Source organism: Orycteropus afer, unplaced genomic scaffold (genome assembly GCF_000298275.1).
Source record: "Orycteropus afer afer isolate SDZICR_OR568_19922 unplaced genomic scaffold, OryAfe1.0 scaffold00741, whole genome shotgun sequence".
NCBI lineage: Eukaryota > Metazoa > Chordata > Mammalia > Tubulidentata > Orycteropodidae > Orycteropus > Orycteropus afer.
Window position 1 is genome coordinate 53131 of NW_006922328.1, and position 19702 is coordinate 72832.

The following is a 19702-nucleotide window of genomic DNA, read 5'->3' on the forward strand; positions in this document are numbered from 1 at the left end:
GGTTCAAACCCACCAGCCACTCCTCGGAAGGAAGGTTGGGCAATCTACTTCCGTAGTGATACTGCCTCGGAAACCCAAGGAGGGGGCGCTGTGAGTTGGGTCCAACTTGATGGCACATAACAACAACAACAACAAATATGTATACCATCTTTAATTCCATTCCCAGAAATGTATGTTAAAGAAAAAAGCAAAACAATATACAGTAAACATGTCTGTTGTATTATTTATCAGGTAACTCTGGGAAACAAACAAAATACTCAACAATTAAAAACAAAATTATTCCGACCCAGCAACCCCCATTGGGTTTCTGAGGCTGTAAATTTTTACAGAAGTAGATTGCCTAGTCTTCCTTCCTCAAAGTGACTGGTGGGTTTGAACCACTGACCTTCTGGTTAGCAGCCAAATGCCTTATTCACTATGTGACCGGCGTGCCTGTAAGGAGGTATAAATGGTATGGTACAGCACCATGAGAATATAATGTTACCCCAAAATGATGGAAGACACAGAAAATTCATACTATCTTAAAACTTAGGAAGAGACTGTTATTGTTATTGTTGTTGTTAGGTCCTGTTGAGTCTGCTCTGACTCATAGCAACCCCGTGGACAACAGAAGGAAACACTGCCCGGTCCTGTGCCGGCCTCACAGTCCCTGCTGTACCTGAGCCCAGCGTTGCAGCCACTGTGTCAGTCCATCTCGTTGAGGGCCTTCCCCTTTTTGCCAACCCTCCACCTTACCAAGCATGATATCCTTCTCCAGGGAATGGTCCCTTCTGACAACATGTCCAAAGTAGGTGAGACCAAGTCTGGCCATTCTCACTTCCAAGGAGCATTCCGGCTGCACTTCCTCCAGGACAGATCTTAGTTCATGCACTTGAAGTTTTCCTTTTCATTGTGTAGTGAAATTATAGGCAATTGGTAAAGTGTTTCCTAGAAAGTCATTTTGTCTTTTCAATTACTCCCCATCGCCCAAAGAAACAATTTATTTCATCTTTGATCTCACTGTGGGCCCTCCTTCATTAACATGTAATGATAATGAGGATCGTTGACTCATATACAGGAGGCCTTCTTCATGTTAAAAAAAAAAAAGCACACTCACTCCCATCAAGTCAATTCCAACTCATAGTGACTCCCTTTGGGTTTCCAAGGTGGTAAATCTTTACAGAAGTAGATTGCCCAGTCTTCCTTCTGCAGAGTGGCTGTTGATTTATTTCATAGTTGTTTTTATCTAAAGCACTCCCTGTAACATAAAAGGCAGTAATAATAGTATTCCTTATATTTTCACTAAAGACCCAGAAGTTTGTCAAGTGGCGCAGCGGTTAAGCACGTGGCTGCTAACCAGAAGGTTGGAGGTTCAAAGCTACCAGGTGCTCCTCGGGAGAAAGATAAGGCAGTCTGCTTCTGTGAAGAGTGACAGCCTTGGAAAACTCATGGGGCAGTTCCACTCTGTCCTCTAGGGGCGCTGTGGGTCACAATCGACTCCACGGCAGTGGGTGTGGTTTGGGCTTTGCTTCTGTAAAGATAACAGCCTTGGAAACCCTGTGGTGCAGTTCCACTCTGTCCTCTGGGGGCGCTATGAGTCAGAATAGACTCCACGGCAGTGGGTGTGGTTTGGGCTTTGCTTCTGTAAAGAGTGACAGCCTTGGAAAACTCATGGGGCAGTTCCACTCTGTCCTCTAGGGGCGCTGTGAGTCAGAATCGACTCTATGGCAGTGGGTGTGGATTGGACTTTGCTTCTGTGAAGACTGACAGACAGCATTGGAAACCCTGTGGTGCAGTTCCACTCTGTCCTTTAGGGGCCCTGTGAGTCAGAATAGACTCCACGGCAGTGGGTGTGGTTTGGGCTTTGCTTCTGTGAAGACTGACAGCCTTGGAAACCCTGTGGGGCAGTTCCACTCTGTCCTCTAGGGGTGCTGTGGGTCAGAATGGACTCCACGCAGTGGGTGTGGTTTGGGCTTTGCTTCTGTGAAGACTGACAGCCTTGGAAACCCTGTGGGGCAGTTTTACCCATAGGGTCACTATAAGTTGAAATTGACTCGACATTAGTGGGTCATGGGTTAGCACCATAACTACTAACCTTTGCTGCCTCTTTGGCAAACCAATGAAAAGTTGGACTTTCATAAAAGGCACATTTGGGACAGTGATTTGAAGCTAATTTCTCTTACTGGCTAAGTGTTCTACTCTGATTTGTGACTGTGGCTGAAATTTGGCTTAGTTCTCTGCTAGTGTCTCAGACGATACACTGCATTGGGCAAATCTGCTGCAAAAGACTTCTTTAAACTGTTAAAGAGCAAAGATGTTACTTTGAGGACTAAGGTGCACCTAACCCAAGCCGTGGTATTTTCAATTGCCTCATATGCATGTGAAAGCTGGACAATAAATAAGGAAGACTGAGAAAGAGTTGGTGTCTTGAGTTGTGGTGTTGGTGAAGAATACTGAAAGTACCATGGGCCGCCAGGAGAGTGAACAAATCTGTCTTGGAAAAAGAGCAGCCGGAGTGCTTCTTAGTAGCGAGGATGCCAAGACTTCATCTCACCTACTTTGGACATTTTATCAGGAGTGACCAGTCGTGGAGGATATGATGCTCAGTGAAGTAGAGGGTCAGTGAAAAAGGGAAGACCGTCAATGACATGGACAGACACAGTGGCTACAATGATGGGCTCAGCTATAGCAGTGACTGTGAGGTTGGTGCAGGACCGGGCAGTGTTTCCTTCTGATGTATGTGGGGTCACTATGAGTCGGAACCAACTCAATGACATCTAACAGCAGTGTCTGGAGCATCACTGTTTCTCTTCATGTTCGTGCACCTAAGTTGGCAGACAGTTACCCTTTACAGTATGTCTGAGAATGTTCTCAGTACAGTTTTAATCATATTTTAGGTTTTTTCTGTTATCTGTCTGCATATAGGAACTCTGGTGGCGTAGTGCCTAAAGCACTTGGCTGCTAACCAAAAGGCTGGTGGTTCAAACCCACCAGCCACTCTTCCAAAGGAAGGCTGGGCAATCTACTTCCCGTAGTGATACCGCCTCGGAAACCCAAGGAAGGGTCTCTATGAATCAAGTCAAGTCAATGGCAGTGGGTGTGGTTTGGGCTTTGCTTCGGTGAAGACTGACAGCCTTGGAAACCTGTGGGCAGTTCCACTCTGTCCTCTAGGGGCGCTGTGAGTCAGAATAGACTCCAGGCGGTGGGTGTGGTTTGGGCTTTGCTTCTGTGAAGACTGACAGCCTTGGAAACCTGTGGGCAGTTCCACTCTGTCCTCTAGGGGCGCTGTGAGTCAGAATAGACTCCAGGCAGTGGGTGTGGTTTGGGCTTTGCTTCTGTGAAGATTGACAGCCTTGGAAACCCTGTGGGGCAGTTCCACTCTGTCCTCTAGGGGCGCTGTGAGTCAGAATCGACTCCACGGCAGTGGGTGTGGTTTGGGCTTTGCTTCTGTGAAGACTGACAGCCTTGGAAACCTGTGGGCAGTTCCACTCTGTCCTCTAGGGGCGCTGTGAGTCAGAATAGACTCCAGGCGGTGGGTGTGGTTTGGGCTTTGCTTCTGTGAAGACTGACAGCCTTGGAAACCTTGTGGGGCAGTTCCACTCTGTCCTCTAGGGGCGCTGTGGGTCAGAATCGACTCCAGGCAGTGGGTGTGGTTTGGGCTTTGCTTCCATGAAGATTGACAGCCTTGGAGACCCTGTGGTGCAGTTCCACTCTGTCCTCTAGGGGCACTGTGAGTCAGAATCCCCTCTAGGCAGAGGGTTTGGTTTGGGCTTTGCTTTTGTGAAGATAGGAGCTCTGGTGGCACAGTGCCTAAGGCACTTGACTGCTAACTAGAAGGCTGGCGGTTCAAACCCACCAGCCACTCCTCAGAAAGAAGGTTGGGCAATCTACTTCCGTAGTGATACCGCCTCGAAAAACCAAGGAGGGGTCACTATGAGTCGGAATTGACTCGATAGCAGTGTTATCTGCGTGTAATTAGAGAGAGAGAGACAGAGCCCTGATGGTGCAATGGTTAAGTGCTCAGCTGTTAACAGGAAAGTTGATGGTTTGAACAAGGGCTCTGCAGAAGACAAGACCTGTAATCTATTTGTGTAAAGATGACAGCCTTGGAAATGCAAGGGGGCAGTTGTACACTGTCACATGCGGTCACTGGGAGTTGGAATCGACTCTGATGGCAGTGGGTTTGGTTTGGGTTTTCGTGTCTCTCTCTCCTCAGCCCCTGGTGACCACCAACCTCCTTTCTGTCTCAAAAGCAGAGGACTTTAAACTTGGTTGGTTTACTACTGTGACATTCCCAACAGACAACACTTCCCCTTACTGCCCCACCTGCCTTTGGTACATCCTGGTTCCCGGCAGACTCTCCAAACCTTTTCGTCCAACTTCACGGCACAATGCCGCATAAGTGGTGGACAGGGGGCACTGGGCCGATTGAAGCCCTCAGCCAAGAATGCTGACAGCACCAGGCTGGGCTGGACAGCTTCTTACACATCACATGGGCCAGGGCAGAGGGCATCACCATTCACTGCATCAGTGGGAAAAAAATTATCCCTCATGCTGATAGACAAATGTCCTCAGAGCTGATGGTTGCAACAAAACTCTTGAGCTCTGTAGGGTGGGACTTCTAAGGTGTTTCAAAGGCTATCAGATGAAGCAGTGCAGTGGTGGATCAGTGGTAGAATTTATGCCTTCCATGCAGGAGACCTGGGTTCAGTTCCCAGCGAAGGCGCCTCATGTGCAGCCCCCACCCATCTGTTGCTAGGATGCTGAACAGTCCTTTGGACTAATTGTTTCCATGAATCTTTGATTTTCTTCATTCTTTGCTGTGGATGAGGAAAGACCCATTGCTGCATCCAGATGGCCCCTTGGAAGCTTTTAAGATCCCAGGCGCTACTCGCCAAAGTAGGAGGTGGAACAGTGTTTCGTGTAGTGTGTGATACCAATTGAGCTTGATGTCCCCTGGGACTATGGTCCTGAGCCCACAGGTCCAACTACTCGCTCCCTCTGGGTAGCTGGCTGTGGACAGGAAGCCGTCACAACCTTGCCCCTTGTCAGCTCTGCTATATACCCGGACACTCTTAACAGTGGAGTCTTGTGTGTTGCTGTCCGCTGAAGAAATTTCAGCAGAATTTCTAGGAGGAAGGGCCTGGCCATCACCTTGTGCCCCAGGAATCCCAGCAGTCGTGGGAATAGGTGGCGTTCTGTTCTTCTCTACTTGGGGTCACCGTGAGCCAAGGGCCACTTACAGCACCTGTGGGCTACAAGACAGAGCACTTTACAAACCGTGGCGCCCCACAAAGGCAAGACGACCTTGCCTGTTTATTATGTCAACGCTGATACTCTAACCGTGGATGTTAGCGTCACTTAGGTAAAGTCCTTTTGGTGGGGCAGTGGTTAAAGCATTTGGCTGCTGACCAGAGGGTCAGCGTTCAAACCCACCAGCCATCCACAGAAGGAAGATGGAGCAATTTACTTCCATAAAAATTTACAGCCTCAGAAAGCCAATAAGAAAAAAAACAACTCACCATCTCTGAGTGGATTCCAACTCATAGCAACCCCTCCTTGGGTTTCCGAGGCAGTATCTCTACGGAAGTAGATTGTCCAGTCTTCCTACCGAAGAGTGGCTGGTGGGTTTGAACCGCCAGCCTTCTGGTTAGCAGTCAAATGCCTTAGGCACTACGCCACCAGAGCTCCCAATGGGGGTCGCTATAAGTCAGAATCAACTTGATGGCAGTGAGTCTGGTTTTTATTTTTATTTTTTAACCAGTGTTTTTAAAAGCCGGTCGCTCTTCCTGCAGCCTTCAGCACGGCGAGATGTGAGAAGCTGCACAAGGAGAAAGGGGAGCTGGAAAAGCGGTTCGCCGACGAGGTACGGCGCCTGCGCAGGCAGCAGCGGGCCGAGCTACAGGCCCTGGAGGACCGGCTGCAGCTGCGGTTCCAGGCGGAGGGGGCGCGCCTGCAGGGGGAGCACGAGGCCCAGCTGCTGCGGCTCAGGTGCCAGCATGAGGAGCAGGTGAGTCTGCGGGCTGCGCGGCCTTGCTGCGGGGCAACGCAGGGGGGCGGGGCCACCTGGACCGGAAGCCCTGGCTCCGTAGGCGTGTGTCCTTTCTCAGCCTTCTCCTGTCTCGCCTCCAGCCGTTCCCCCTCACTGGTCCTAGCCAGGGCGGGGAATGCTCTCACTCTCACTTCATGGCTCCCTCTCTCCCTCCAATACTTTTTCATCCCTCCAACACTTTAAGGAGCGCTGGTGGTGTGGTGCCTAAGGCATCTGACGCTAACCAGAAGGCTGGCGGTTCAAACCCACCAGCCACTCCTCAGAAGGCAGGTTGGGCGATCTACTTCCGTAGTGATACCGCCTTGCAAACCCCAGGAGGGGTCGCCGTGAGTCAAATAGACTCACCCGCAGTGAGTTTTTTGGTGGTGGCACAGTGGTTAAGTGCTCCGCTGCTAACCAGAAGGCCTGTGGTTTAGACCTACCCAGTGGCTCCAAAGTGACAGGCCTGGCCGTCCACTCCCATAAAGATGACAACCTAGGAAGCCCTGTGGGAAGGTCCTGTTCTGTCACACGGGTCACTGTGAGTTGAAATCATCTTGATGGCACAATAACAACGAGACACCTTCGCGTTTGTCTTACTCAGTGACTCGCCCTAAAGGAGCACGAGTTTCGAGATCCAACATGGCGGCCTTTGCCTGGAGGCACAGGTGCTGGGCCTTGGCAGTGGACGTTGGCTTTGTCTCCTATCCAGGCCACGCTTGACCCCCTTCCCTAAAGAACTCCTCCCCTGGATTGAATGGCAGGAGCAGTGTGGACAGAGGCCACCTCTCCATCACCCGGCAGCACACACGTGGTGGGCTCGCCGCCGCCATGCCCCAGAGCGCTCACTCCCCTAATCACGTAGAACAGCCCCTGCACGGCCCTCAGGCTCCCGGCACCGGAGCCCCTCCCACCCCCAGTCACAGGGGGTCTGTGGAGATGGACGGCTCTCTGAACAGCTGTCTCCTCAGCCAGTCGCAGCTGCCGTCAAGTCGACTCTCACTCACAGCGCCCCCACGTGGTCAGAGTAGAACCGGGCTCCATTGGTTTCCAAGGGCTGATTTTTCAGAAGTCTTCAGGCTTTTATTCCTAGGTGCGTGTGGGTGGGCTCGAACCCGCAACCTTTTGGTTAGTAGCCAAGTGTGCTAACCATTTGCACCACCCAGGTGGGCTGCAGACGGGTCGGGGAGGGCATCCAAAGTGGGATGAAATGAGGCCAGAAGCATGACCAGCCTCCTGCTCTGGGTCAGTATGGGGGATATTACAGAAGCAGCAGAAGGGAGTGAGTCCCCTCCTTGTGTAGAAGGGGAGGCAGGAAGAAAGCCCAGAGGAGAGGGAGGTGGGTGGCCTCCCTCAGTGTCATCAGATAGGCTGATGGGTCCAGGATGCAGTCAATGGGAGTTCAATCAGATTTGGGGGTAATGAGAAAGCCAAGACATTTGTAAGCGCTTCCTTCGTGCTTCTGAATGTAAATCTTCCCTAAGTGAATTACCAGAGCCCCAGATAATTGCATTTTGCAAATGGCCCCATGAAGAACCCCCTGCAGCTGTGTTCTTACTCACTGCAGAGTATGGCTGTCCAGCCCTCCTGGCCCGGAGAGCGCAGCCCGGCTGAGCGGAAAACAGCTGCAGCAATGGAGGCATTTCAGAGGGAACAGCTGCTTCCCCAGAGGACTGGGACAGCTGCACATGGTGTGCAGACAGGCCTCTCTCCCTCACACAGTCCAGGACCCTGTCTTCACAGAGGAGCAGTAGAGGAGGAGGCAGCAGACGCCCCACCCAGAGTTCTGGATGCTTTGCCCTGCGTAACTTTGCCATCAGCTGGCTTACAGCTCCTTGTCTCTGCTTTGGGGACCTATGAGACATCAAATGCCCTCTTGTTCCTCTTGGGTCACCTTGTCTAAACCCCCTCACATGCCACCGGAGTATTCCAAGGTCCCCCAGGCTGAGTTTCTCTTGTTGTTGGTACCACTGAGGTAATTGCAACTCACAGCGCCCCTAGAGGACAGAGTGGAACTGCCCCAGAGGGCTTCCAAGGCTGTAAATCTTTACGAAAGCAAAGCCCAAACCACACCCACTGCCGTGGAGTTGATTCTGACTCACAGCGCCCCTAGAGGACAGAGTAGGAACTGCCCCAGGGTTTCCTGGGCTGGAATCTTTATGGGACCAGATCATCTTGACTATCTTCCATGGATCTGCTGGGTGTTTGAACCACCAACCTTTTGGGTAGCAGCTGAGCACTCAAGAGTTGCATGACCAGGGCTCCAAATGAGACTGTACCCTTTAAACACAAATTCCCCTGGATCCACTTAATGAGTGTGCGTGCTCTCAGTGTCCTGTAGGCACTCTTCCTCTTTCCAGGTCAAAGGTCAGCCTGGAGTTGCACACAGCCCCATGGGAACTGTTCCCAGAGACATGAGGCGTTCTGGGGAGGAGGGGCTGAGCAGGGACTGACTGTCAGCAGCTGGAAGCAATAGGTTCCTAACTGGTCCATCAGAGACTCCCAGGTCCTGGGCACATTTTCTGGGTCAGTTTTCTGGTTTCCAGAATTGCAGATTTTCACCCATTGGTAGGTCAGGAAACCAGTGTAGTGCCTTGTCCCCAGCACTTTGTGGAACAAAGCAAAATTGAATTAGAAATTGCCTATCAGACCATTGCAAGTAGGAACAGAATGTGTTGTTTGGTGAAATCTTGGTTTGGTGGGGTAGCGTTTGCATGTGTGTGTTTATAAGTGTGTATTTGTATGTATGCTTGTGTGTCTGCATGTGTGTTGACATGTATTTTTGTGTGTCTGCATAAGTTTCTGTGTGTATTTGTGTTTGCATGTATGTGCTGACATGGATTTGTATGTATGCGTGTTTGCATGTTTGCGTGTATACATGTCTGCATGTGTGTGTTTACATATATGTTTGGGTGTGTTGACATATGTGCATTTTCATGTTTGTATAAGTGTGTGCATGTGTGTGTTTGCGTGTGGACGTGTGCGCTTGTATGTGTGTTTGCATGTTTGTTTTTGTGCACGTGTTTGCAAGTTCATGTGTATCTTTGTGTATATTTGCATGTATTGTGTGTTTGTGTGTGTACCTGTGTGTTTCTGTGTTTCTGCTTACATGTGTGTGCTGACATGTGCATTTGTGTGTGTTTGTATGCACACATGTGCTGACATGTACACTTATATGTGTTTATATGTTTGTTTTTCTTTGTGCTTGTGTGTTTGCATGTTCATGTGTATCTTTGTGTATGTTTGCATGCATGTGTGCATTTGCATGTTTGTGTATATACCTGTGTGTTTGCATGTGTGTGTGTTTGCATGTCTGTGCTAACATGTGCATTTGTGTATTTGCATGTTTGTGACTCATAGTGTATACCTGTGTGTTTACATGTTCATGCGTATCTTTGTGTATATTTGCATGTATTGTGTGTGTGTATACCTGTGCGTTTGTGCTTACATGTGTGTGCTGATGTGCACGTGTGTGTTTGCATGTGCACATGTGCTGACACGTGCACTTGCATGTGTGTTTGCATGTTTTTCTTTGTGCATGTGTTTGTATGTTAGTGTGTATCTTTGTGTATGTTTGCATGTGTGTGTGCATTTGCATATTTGTGTATGTACCTGTGTGTTTGCATGTGTGTGTGTTTGCATGTATTGCTAACTTGTGCATTTGTGTGTGTATTTGCATGTTTGTGACTCATAGTGTATACCTGTGTGTTTGCATGTTCATGTGCATCTTTGTGTATACTTGCATGTATGTGTGTTCTTGTGTGTGTACCTGTGTGTTTGTGTGTGCTTACATGTGTGTGCTGACATGTGCATTTGTGTGTGTTTGCATGTTTGTGACTCATAGTGTGTACCTGTGTGTTGTGTATGCGTGCTGACATGTGCATTTGTGTGTGTGGTTTGCATGTTTGTGACTCATAGTGTGTACCTGTGTGTGTGTGTGTTTGCGTGTATCTTTGTGTGTGCTTGCGTGTGTGTGCATGCTGTGTCACAGTGTAAGTTGGTATTTTTCACCGTGGGTTCCTGCCGAAAAAGCTGGCTCACTGCGGGTGTGTCCAGGAGAGGTTACCACCACAGGGGGTGGTCATTTTACAGGCTTGCTCCTCTAGGGCTTAGTCATACAATTAGAACTTCAAGGAAACCATCGCCACAAGCTCACAACAGGAAACATGGTGGGCAGTTGGGGTGGAAGTGGGGAGAGATCAGGAAATGTAAACAGTGAATGTCGTGGGCAGTCTGCACCACTCCATCCGTCCTGGGGCACGATGGGGGCAGGCCTGGCATACAAGTGGCCATCAAGGGACATGGCTCCATTTCAGAGGGGTCAGGCACCACCCCAGAACCATGGTGACTTAGAGGGCAGCCCCTCTCTGGATATGCCCCAACCCTGCATGACAGGGCGGTCCAGTTAGAACCTGGAGGGAAGGCTGATGTGTGGGGAGCCTGTGGACACATGGTCTGCCAGCCTCACCTTGGGACTGGGGAGAGGTCCCAGGTGTGGAGGAGGCAGCAGTGGTAGGTTTGAAGGGGCTTCCCCTTTGCAGTCACACACATGTGAGATTGGTCCCCCGCTCTACTGTGTACTAACCCTTGGGCAGAACATTTCAAGCCTCTCAAAGCCCCAGTTTCCTCCTCTGTAAAATGGAGATGAAAACATCTATTTCACACGGTTGATCCAAGGGTTAAGGGGAGCTCCGTGGACTTTGGGTCCCATCCCACCACCCGTTGTCAGCATGTTGTACTGTGGTAGCTTGCGTGCTGCTGTTATGCTGGGAGCCCTGCCACCAGGATCCCAAATACCATCAGGGCTACCCGTGGTGCATAAGTTTCAGCAGAGCTGAAGAAAGACCTGGCTGTCCGCTTCTGAAAACCAGCCACTGAAATTCTGTGGATCACAACACTGTCTGAGATGGAGCTAGAACATGAACCCCTGTAAAGTGGAAGGCACTCTGTCATTGATCGAACTGTGTCCCCCCCTCCCCCCGCCGCCAAATTTGTGTCAACTGGGCTGGGCCATGTTTCTCGGTGGTTTAGCAGTTGTGGAATGACATCATGTGGCTGATGTAATGATTCTCCATGATGCCATGTGATGTGATCAGCCAATCAGGGGTAGGAGGATGCGATGCAGGGAATGACTGTGTCTGGCTTGTCTAATCATAGTCTTTGTAACTCCCAGCGGATGACTGGGTGGGGCCATGCAAATAAGGTGTGGAGAACTCTGATGGGATTGGTTAGTTTGGTCACTCTGCCAGGCTTAAAAGGAGCCTTCCTAGAGGCAGAGGGCGGATCTCACTGCCATCAAGAGAGAAGAGCTGGAGTGGAGTGGAGCAGGTCCTTGGGCCTGAGAGCCCCGCGCTGGACCTCCTTGGCAGAGATGCCCTGGCAGAGAGACACCCCGGCAGAGGGGGGGAACAGTGGAACCAAGAGGCATGAGACAGAGTGGCAGGCTTGCCAGCCCAGGGAGTGGAAAAGCTGACTGCCCTCAGGCAGCAGGTTTGCTGGAGGAGTGGGGTGCCCCTAGGCGTACCTGCCGGCAGAGCTAAAAGAGCGTTGTAACATTTGCCCGAGCAGGGCAGAGGCCAGGCCGAGAGGCCAAGGGCCAGAGAGGCGTGTCTGACAGCACAACAGGGGGGAGACTGTCCTGATCCAAGAACTGCTTCCTGAGTGTGTTCGGAACTTGAATGGTAGCCTGTTACTTCCCTAATAACGCCATCATCGAGAGTACTGTCTGAGTTCTGTGTAGCCCTTGCAACGAATTCTCGAACCCAGCAGAGAGGCAGTGAGTGCCATGGGAGGGATGGCTGGTGTCAGAATTAGTAAGTGGCTGGAGGGTGGCGGCTGTTTGGCCTCGTAGGAATCAGCCTTGGGCTGCTGATGGTGACTCTGTCTTTCTCTTGTGAAGTTAGAGGTGGTGAGAAGATGCCGCCCCCCTGGCCTTTTAGCAAACGATTAAGATGAAGGGCAGGCTATAGCACCCTTAGTCCCATCACAGCCCTGATCCGATGTAGGGGAGCTTCACTGGGGTGCAGCCTGCAACACCTTTTCTCTTACAAGAGATCAAAGGAGCGAGAAGGGAGCAGAGAGGGTGGACCTACACCACCAAGAAAGAGGAGACAGGAGCAGAGTGAGACCTTTGGACCCAGGGTCCCTGCACTGGGACCCTCCTGGGAACAGGGGACGCTGAGAAAGTCTTCCCTTACAACCAGCCCTCTGAACTTGGACTTCTAGCCTCCCGGACCGTCAGAGAATAAACTTCTGTTTGTTCAAGCCCCCACTTGTGGTGGTTCTGTGCTAGCGGCCTGAGAGAACTCAGACGCCCTCCGAATACACAGTGATGGCCGCGGTGGGCTCAAGCAGACCTGTGGTGGTGAAGCTGGTGCAAGGCTGGGCAGCGTGAGGTGCTGTTGTGCACGGGGCCACCATGAGTCACGGTCCACTTGGGCAACTAACACCAACACAGCTCGGTTTCTCATCTGCCTCTGGGAAGCAGTGAACGGCCCACAGGCAGCCCTTTTCCTTCACCATCATTAGCTCAGGTAAAGTCGAGCAGTGGGGAGAGATGGCAGTGGGAAGGCATGGTCCAGAAGCCAGGCCCTGGCTCTCAAGGGTGGCTTGGGCAGCCAGCAGCACCCACTCGGGGTTGCCTTTCCTGTGGCCAACAGCCAGGATCAGCAGGGACCTTCCACCCCACCACCACAACCACCAGAGCCGGGCTCTCCTGCCTCAGCACCAGGCTGGGGACAGCTGCCGTCTCTGCAGAACGACTGCTGGCCACTTTGGTCCGCCGCCCCGTCCACTCACAGCGTCTCACTCCTCCTCACAGCTGGGATGTTGCTGACATCCACGCCCCGGCTCTCTGTGTGACCGGAAGTGGCGACTCTCTTTCAGGTGGAAGATATGACCGCCAGCCATGAGGCTGCTCTTCTCGACATGGAGAACAGCCACACGATCGCCATCACCATCCTACAGGACGACCATGACCACAAAGTCCAAGGTAAGCCCCAGGCCTGACCCGGGCAGCCAGCAGGGCAGGCTGTGCACCCCGAGCCCACAGCCACGTCCCGAGCCCTGGCCTCCCCTCCTCTCGTTCCCTTTCTCCCTTTCTGTCCTTCCCTAGGACGCTCTGGTGGCCTAGTGCCTAAGGCACTTGACTGCTAACCAAAAGGCTGGCGGTTCAAATCCACCAGCCACTCCTCGGAAGGAAGATGGGGCAATCTACTTCCGTAGTGATACTGCCTCGGAAACCCAAGGAGGGGGCGCTATGAGTCGGGGCCAACTGGCCAGCAGTGTGTTTGCTTGGTTTGGTTTTAGTCCTTCCCTGGTCCCCTTGTGTGATGGTTATGTTTGTATGTCAACTTAGCTGGGCCTGGTTGACTGGCTGGGCAGCTGGTAGTAGTTATTCTCCATGATGAGACTGGTAATCAACTCTATGGTGGAATCTACTGGGAGCGGCTGAGTAGCTGCCTTTGGGATGTGGTCTGCTTTCCATTATATAAGGAGAAGCCTTGGGAATGGTCTCTAGCCTGTGGCACGCTTGGACCCTGCATGGAGCTGTGTCATTGCTCAGCAGCCTGCCAAGCTCTGCCAACCTTGGGTCTTACAATGGACTTAAGTTAATGGCCTGCCGTGTGGTTTGGTAACATCGGGACTGTGCCTTGTTACTTGTCAGCCTTGGGGCTTCTCGGCCTCAGCAGCCAGCAGCTGTCTGAGTGAAGAAACGCCTCTAGCTTCAGTGGGCCGGGAGCAGGAGGCAGAGCTGGACCCCAAGGTTGAGGGGCTTTCCCCCAGCCCCTAGAGCCTGGCACTTTGAACTTGGACTTAAAGCCTCCAAATTGTAAGAATAAACTCCTGTTTGTTAAGGCTGTCCCATTTGGGGTATATTCCTTTCAGAGTGGAACCAGGGAACCAGGACACCTTGTCTTGGTCTGTGGAGAGAAGAGAGAGAAATCAATGATCTGGAGACCCTCTTCCCTCCAAGCAGTCATCCCCAGCCTTGCCTGGTCATTAGACTCCCCTGGGAAGCTTGGAAGAGATACCGAGGCCCCCCGGCCCCCTTTCTCTCCCTCCCATCCCCAGGGGTTCTGATTCAGTTGGTCTGGGGCCCCTTAGATGATTCTAAATGGGCACCCAAACTTGAGAACCACTGCCCTAAAGTAGGCGCCCAATGGACGTCTGGGGCTTTATCTTGTTTTGTGGACCTTTTTTTTTTAATTGTAATTTGGGGAAACGTTTACAGAGCAAATTCACTTTCCATACAGCAGTTCACATACACTTTGTCTCATGACATTGACTACAATTTACCACAATGCAACAGCTCCCCTCCCACTTCCTCCCCACAGTTACCTCTTCCCAGTGTCCATCCCTCCATGCACTCCTGCCCCCTGAGCTGTCTCCCTGTGCATAAGCAGCCCTTCTATTCTCCCATGATTGTTCTCTCCAAGGAGTGTATCTACCTCAGGTAAATGTTCAGCTCATAGACCTGTCTTTTGTTTGCCTGGAAGCCACAGGAGTGGGTTCAATTCCAGACCTGAAGGGCAGCTAGGGGCCATAGTCTCAGGGGTTCCACCAGGTTCTATCAGACCAGCCAACCTCGTCTCCTTTTTTATTTTTTCCAAATGATTTTGAGTTTTGTTCTACATTGTTCCCCCTCTTTATCCAGGATTTCCTCCATAGATATCTCTCCAAGTGGTTGACAATGGTAGCCGGGCACCGTCTAGTTCTTCTGGTCTTGTAGTCATATAGGCTGAGGATCACATGGTGTACCAGTTACTTGGACTAATTGTTTCCATGCATGTTTGGTTTTCTTTATTCTTCTTTGCTCTGGGTGAGGAAAGACCCATTGTTCCATCTAGATGGCCGATTGCAAACTTTTAAGATCTGTCTCCACTGATCAAAGTAGGATGTTTTTGTGTAGTATGTTATGCCAATTGAGCTTGATGTCCCCTGCGACCATGGTCCCGAACCCACTGGTCCAACTAGTCACTCCCTTAGTGTAGTTGGCTGTGGCCAAGAAGTTATCATAATTTTGCCTATTATTAGCTCTATTATAGAAACAATGAATTTTAAAAATAGATGAAGAACCTTTAAACATTTGGGAAAAGACATAGAGCTTTTCTTATATTTAAAATGATGCTTGTAAATAACAAAAACCTGCTGGACAGTCACGTTACTCCCTCCCTCAAGCACCAGCCCCACCACCTCTGAGAACTGTTGTTGTTGTTTTACTGTCAGGTTGTTTTTGACTCAGAGCAACCCCATATGACAGGGTGGAACTGCCCCAGAGGGTCTCCAAGGCTGTCAGTCTTTACAGAAGCAAAGCCCAAACCACACCCACTGCCATGGAGTCCATTCTGACTCACAGTGCCCCTAGAGGACAGAGTGGAACTGCCCCAGAGGGTTTCCAAGGCTGTCAGTCTTCACAGAAGCAAAGCCCAAACCACACCCACTGCCATGGAGTCCATTCTGACTCACAGCACCCCTAGAGGACAGAGTGGAACTGCCCCAGAGGGTTTCCAAGGCTGTCAATCTTCACAGAAGCAAAGCCCAAACCACACCCACTGCTGTGGAGTCAGTTCTGATTCTCAGCGCCCCTAGAGGACAGAGTGGAACTGCTCCAGGGGGCTTCCAAGGTTGTAAATCTTTAGGGAAGCAAAGCCCAAACCACACCCACTGCTGTGGAGTTGATTCTGACTCACAGCGCCCCTAGCGGACAGAGTGGAACCACACCAAGGCTGTCATCTTTACCGAAAAAAAAGAAAACTCACTGCCATCAAGTCAGATCTGACTTATAGCAACCTCTCCTTGGGTTTCCGAGGCAGTGTCACTACAGAAGTAGATTGCCCAATCTTTCTTCCTAGGAGTGACTGGTGGGTTTGAACCACCAGCTTTCTGGTTAGCAGTCAAATGCCTTAGGCACTAGCAAAGCCCAAACCAAACCCATTGCCGTGGAGTCGATTCTGACTCACAGCGCCCCTAGAGGACAGAGTGGAACTGCACCACATGGTTTCCAAGACTGTCAATCTTTACAGGAGTAGACTGCCACATCTTTCTCCTATGGAGCAGCTGGTGGGTTCCAACCGCTAACCTTTTGGTTAGTGGCCCAATGCTTTAACCACAGTGCCATCAGAGCTCCATAGGTGAAGCTGGTGGTTCTCAAATTGTGCTGTCCATCAGAATCACATCGGGAGTTAAAAAAGCCCAAGGCGAGGGTTGCACTCTCAACAACTGTGTGAGGTGTGATCCACACATCCGCAGCTCTGCAAACTCCCCAGGGGATTCCGGGGTGCAGTCAGTCTGAGCACAGGTTCTCTGCACGAAAGACACATGATCCAGACCCAAGTAATGCATTGAAGTTGCTCCCAGGGAGCCACCCTTTCCTCCGGCTCAGACTTCTTCACATACTGATAGTTCTCAGAAGGAGACCTGGGGGCGCAGCCATTCAGCGCTTAGCTGGTAACCGAAAAGCCGGCAGTTCAAAGCCACCCAGTGGCTCTGTGTGAGAAAGACCTGGTGGTATGCTTCCATAAAGACAGCCTAGAAAACCTTATGGTGCAGTTCCACTCTGTCCTCTAGGGGCGCTGTGAGTGAGAATTGACTCCACGGCAGTGGGTGTGGTTTGGGCTTTGCTTCTGTGAAGATTGACAGCCTTGGAAACCCTGTGGGGCAGTTCCACTCTGTCCTCTAGGGGCGCTGTGAGTGAGAATCGACTCCACGGCAGTGGGTGTGGTTTGGGCTTTGCTTCTGTGAAGATTGACAGCCTTGGAAACCCTGTGGGGCAGTTCCACTCTGTCCTGTAGGGGCGCTGTGAGTCAGAATCAACTCCATGGCAGTGGGTGTGGTTTGGGCTTTGCTTCTGTGAAGATTGACAGCCTTGGAAACCCTCTGGGGAGGTCCACTCTGTCTCTGTGAGTTTGGTTTTGGTTTGGTCTTCAAGTATGCCATTAAGCATGGGCCAGGGTGTAATTAATCCAAAATAAAGAAACACATGACAGGGACACAGATAGTAACTAGCTTACACCATCTCCAAACAAGGTGTTGACTTTTCCTTTCCCTCGGGTGGCTGGGGTCATTTGGAAGTGCCCCTGTAGCCCATCACTGCGCCGGAGGAAGTGGTTTCAGGGACAGGAATGTGAACAGAAATGGTAGAAGGAGAGGTGATTTATCTCTGTTCCTGGATTTTCATGTAGATAGACTGGGTAGATTTTTCCAAAGAATCTCGGTCTACACATACACCACAGTCCCAGGCCTTTGAATATATAATGTCAAGACAAGTGGGCGTATGTCATGGTAGCCTAGAAACTGTATTATTATGCATAGGATGATGCTCTCAGTGACTCTGAAAACTGAACAGGTGGGCTGAGGCAGGTGGACCAGAAGGCCGCATTGTTTTATGCCAGGGCAGTTAGGCTGGATTTTTGTCCTAATATTAATTTAAGCATTTCCAACTGGATTCCTCAGAGACCCCACCACCATCTCGTGGAAGATCTGAGTCACTGTAAACCCAGAGTTTGTCCTGATGGCAGCCAGCCTGTGGGATGGTCATCATTGTTCTCCTGCACTCCGCTGTCCTAAGCGTATGATCCCGGCTGAGAGCTTTCCTCCCTCCAGTTATAGTGGGGATAAAAAAGGCTTGTGTCCCCAGAAATAGACGGGCTTCGCCTGGCTAATAAGACGACTCTTCCCATCTGGCAGGAAAGAGACGCTGTGCTTAATGACATTCAAGTCACAGCTCTTTCTGCCTAACTTGCAGGTTATTGCCTGGTAACACTCTTAATAGAACTGAATTGTCATGAACTCCCCAGCAGGAAGCAGCCATCAAATCCTTCTTTTTAGGGTCGCTATGCATCGGAATTGACTCAATAGCAGTGGGTTTTCTGTCTGAGTGTCTTCACACCCAGTCCGTGCTCCAACATGCCCTGGAGGGTGGTCACCAGACCACCAGGTGCGCTAAAAACACCCCACTGGCCTCCCACCTGGGACTTTCTGCAGCTGGCCAGGCTGGCTGGTGGGCAGGAGGGCTGCTTGCAGGCCCGTCTCCTCAGAAAGCGCCCTCCCTCGGCCCCGCCCACCCTCGGCCCCGCCCGCCCTTAACCAGACGCCTATGATGGCAAGTCCCAGGAATGCCACCGACTGGGTCAGGCTGGGGGTGGAGTAGGGATGTGTGTGAGTGTGTGTATATGGTGTGTGTGTGCAAGTGCAGGGGTATGTGTGTGAGAGAATATGTATGTGTGTGTACATACCTGTGTGAACATGTGTGTTGGTGTGTGTGAATGTGTGCATTGGTGAGTTTGTGTAACAGTATGTGTGTTGGTGAGTGTGAGTGTTATATATGTGTGGTGAGTGTGAGTGTTGTATATGTGTGTGTGCATGTCTGCAAGAGAATGTGTATGTGAGTGTGAGTATTGTGTGTATGCATGTGCGTGTGTGTACATGTGTGAGAATGTACAGGTTTGTATGTATATGTATAAATGCAAGTGTATGTGTGTAAAAGACTGAGAGACAATGTCTATGAGTGTTGCAAGTGTGTGTATGTACGCATGTGAATGTACATGTGTAAGTGCAAGTGTGTATGTGTGAGAACATGTGAAAGACAGTGTATATGTGTGTATGTATGAGTGTGTTTACGTGTGTGAGAATGTATATGGGATGCATATGTGTAAGTGCAAGTTTGTGAGAATATATGTGTGAGTGTATGTGCCTATGTGTGTGAATGTGTGTGCTGGTGAGTATGTGTGAGAGTGTGTGTGTCAGTGAGTGAGTGTGAGTGTTGTGTATGTGAGTGTATGTCTGATTCCGCGTTGAGTGTACTGAGTGTGCAGCTGTGCACACATGTGCGTGTGTGTGGTCATCCGTGTTCTGTACTCTTTTGACATGCTTTCACCCCTCTTCTCCACTCTCTCCCCCTCTGCCCGTGCCCTTCCTCTTTTTGTCTCTTCCATATCAGCCTGGTCATCACTAACGTTTCGGAATAATGGGGGGTCTCCTAGGCTGAGAGCTGCTGGGTATGGTAGTCACTTATTTACCAAACATCACTAGGCTTAGGTGGCAAGGCAGTCCTGTTTTAGCCTTTTCAAAAGAAAGACCAACTGAATCACTTGCTCTCTCCTTTGCAGAATTGATGTCCAGCCACGAGCTTGAAAAGAAAGAATTGGAAGAAAATTTTGAGAAACTACGGCTGTCATTACAGGTTACTAGTTCCTTAATCTGTTATCAAATAGCAGCGGCAGCAGGATCCCACCTACGAGCATTTACCCAGCACCTACTGTGTACAGGGTCCTGTATTAAGCACAGCACACCGGGAAATGGGTAAGACATACACCCTGCCCTGAAGGAGTTGGCTGTCTACTCAAGTGTGACGCAAATACAAGGAGCCAGCCACAAGGTAACACACTTGTACCAAATGAATGAAACAGGGGGCCTAGAGGAGTTCAGAGGAGCCCTAGTGGTGCAGTGATGAAGTGCTCATCTGCTCAAGTTTGGTGGTCTGAACCCACAGTTGCTCCACAGAAGAAAGATGTAGCAGTCAGCTTCTGTAAAGATGGCAGCCTTGGAAACCCTGTGGTGCAGTTCCACTCTGTCCTCTAGGGGCGCTGTGAGTCAGAATCGACTCCACGGCAGTGGGTGTGGTTTGGGCTTTGCTTCTGTGAAGATTGACAGCCTTGGAAACCCTGTGGTGCAGTTCCACTCTGTCCTCTA

The 19702-nt window shown here is 50.7% G+C and overlaps 1 protein-coding gene across 1 annotated transcript in view; it reads left to right on the forward strand.

Moving 5' to 3' along the window:
- Positions 1-19702, forward strand: part of LOC103211434 (microtubule associated scaffold protein 2) — a gene marked incomplete at its 5' end in the record, with an annotated part of 84336 nt that overhangs the window by 52361 nt on the left and 12273 nt on the right. The window contains 3 exons of the mRNA XM_007957378.1: positions 5775-5989; positions 12896-13001; positions 19120-19193. Of these exons, the coding sequence (XP_007955569.1) occupies positions 5775-5989; positions 12896-13001; positions 19120-19193 (395 nt within the window). The remainder of the gene's footprint in view (positions 1-5774; positions 5990-12895; positions 13002-19119; positions 19194-19702) is intronic.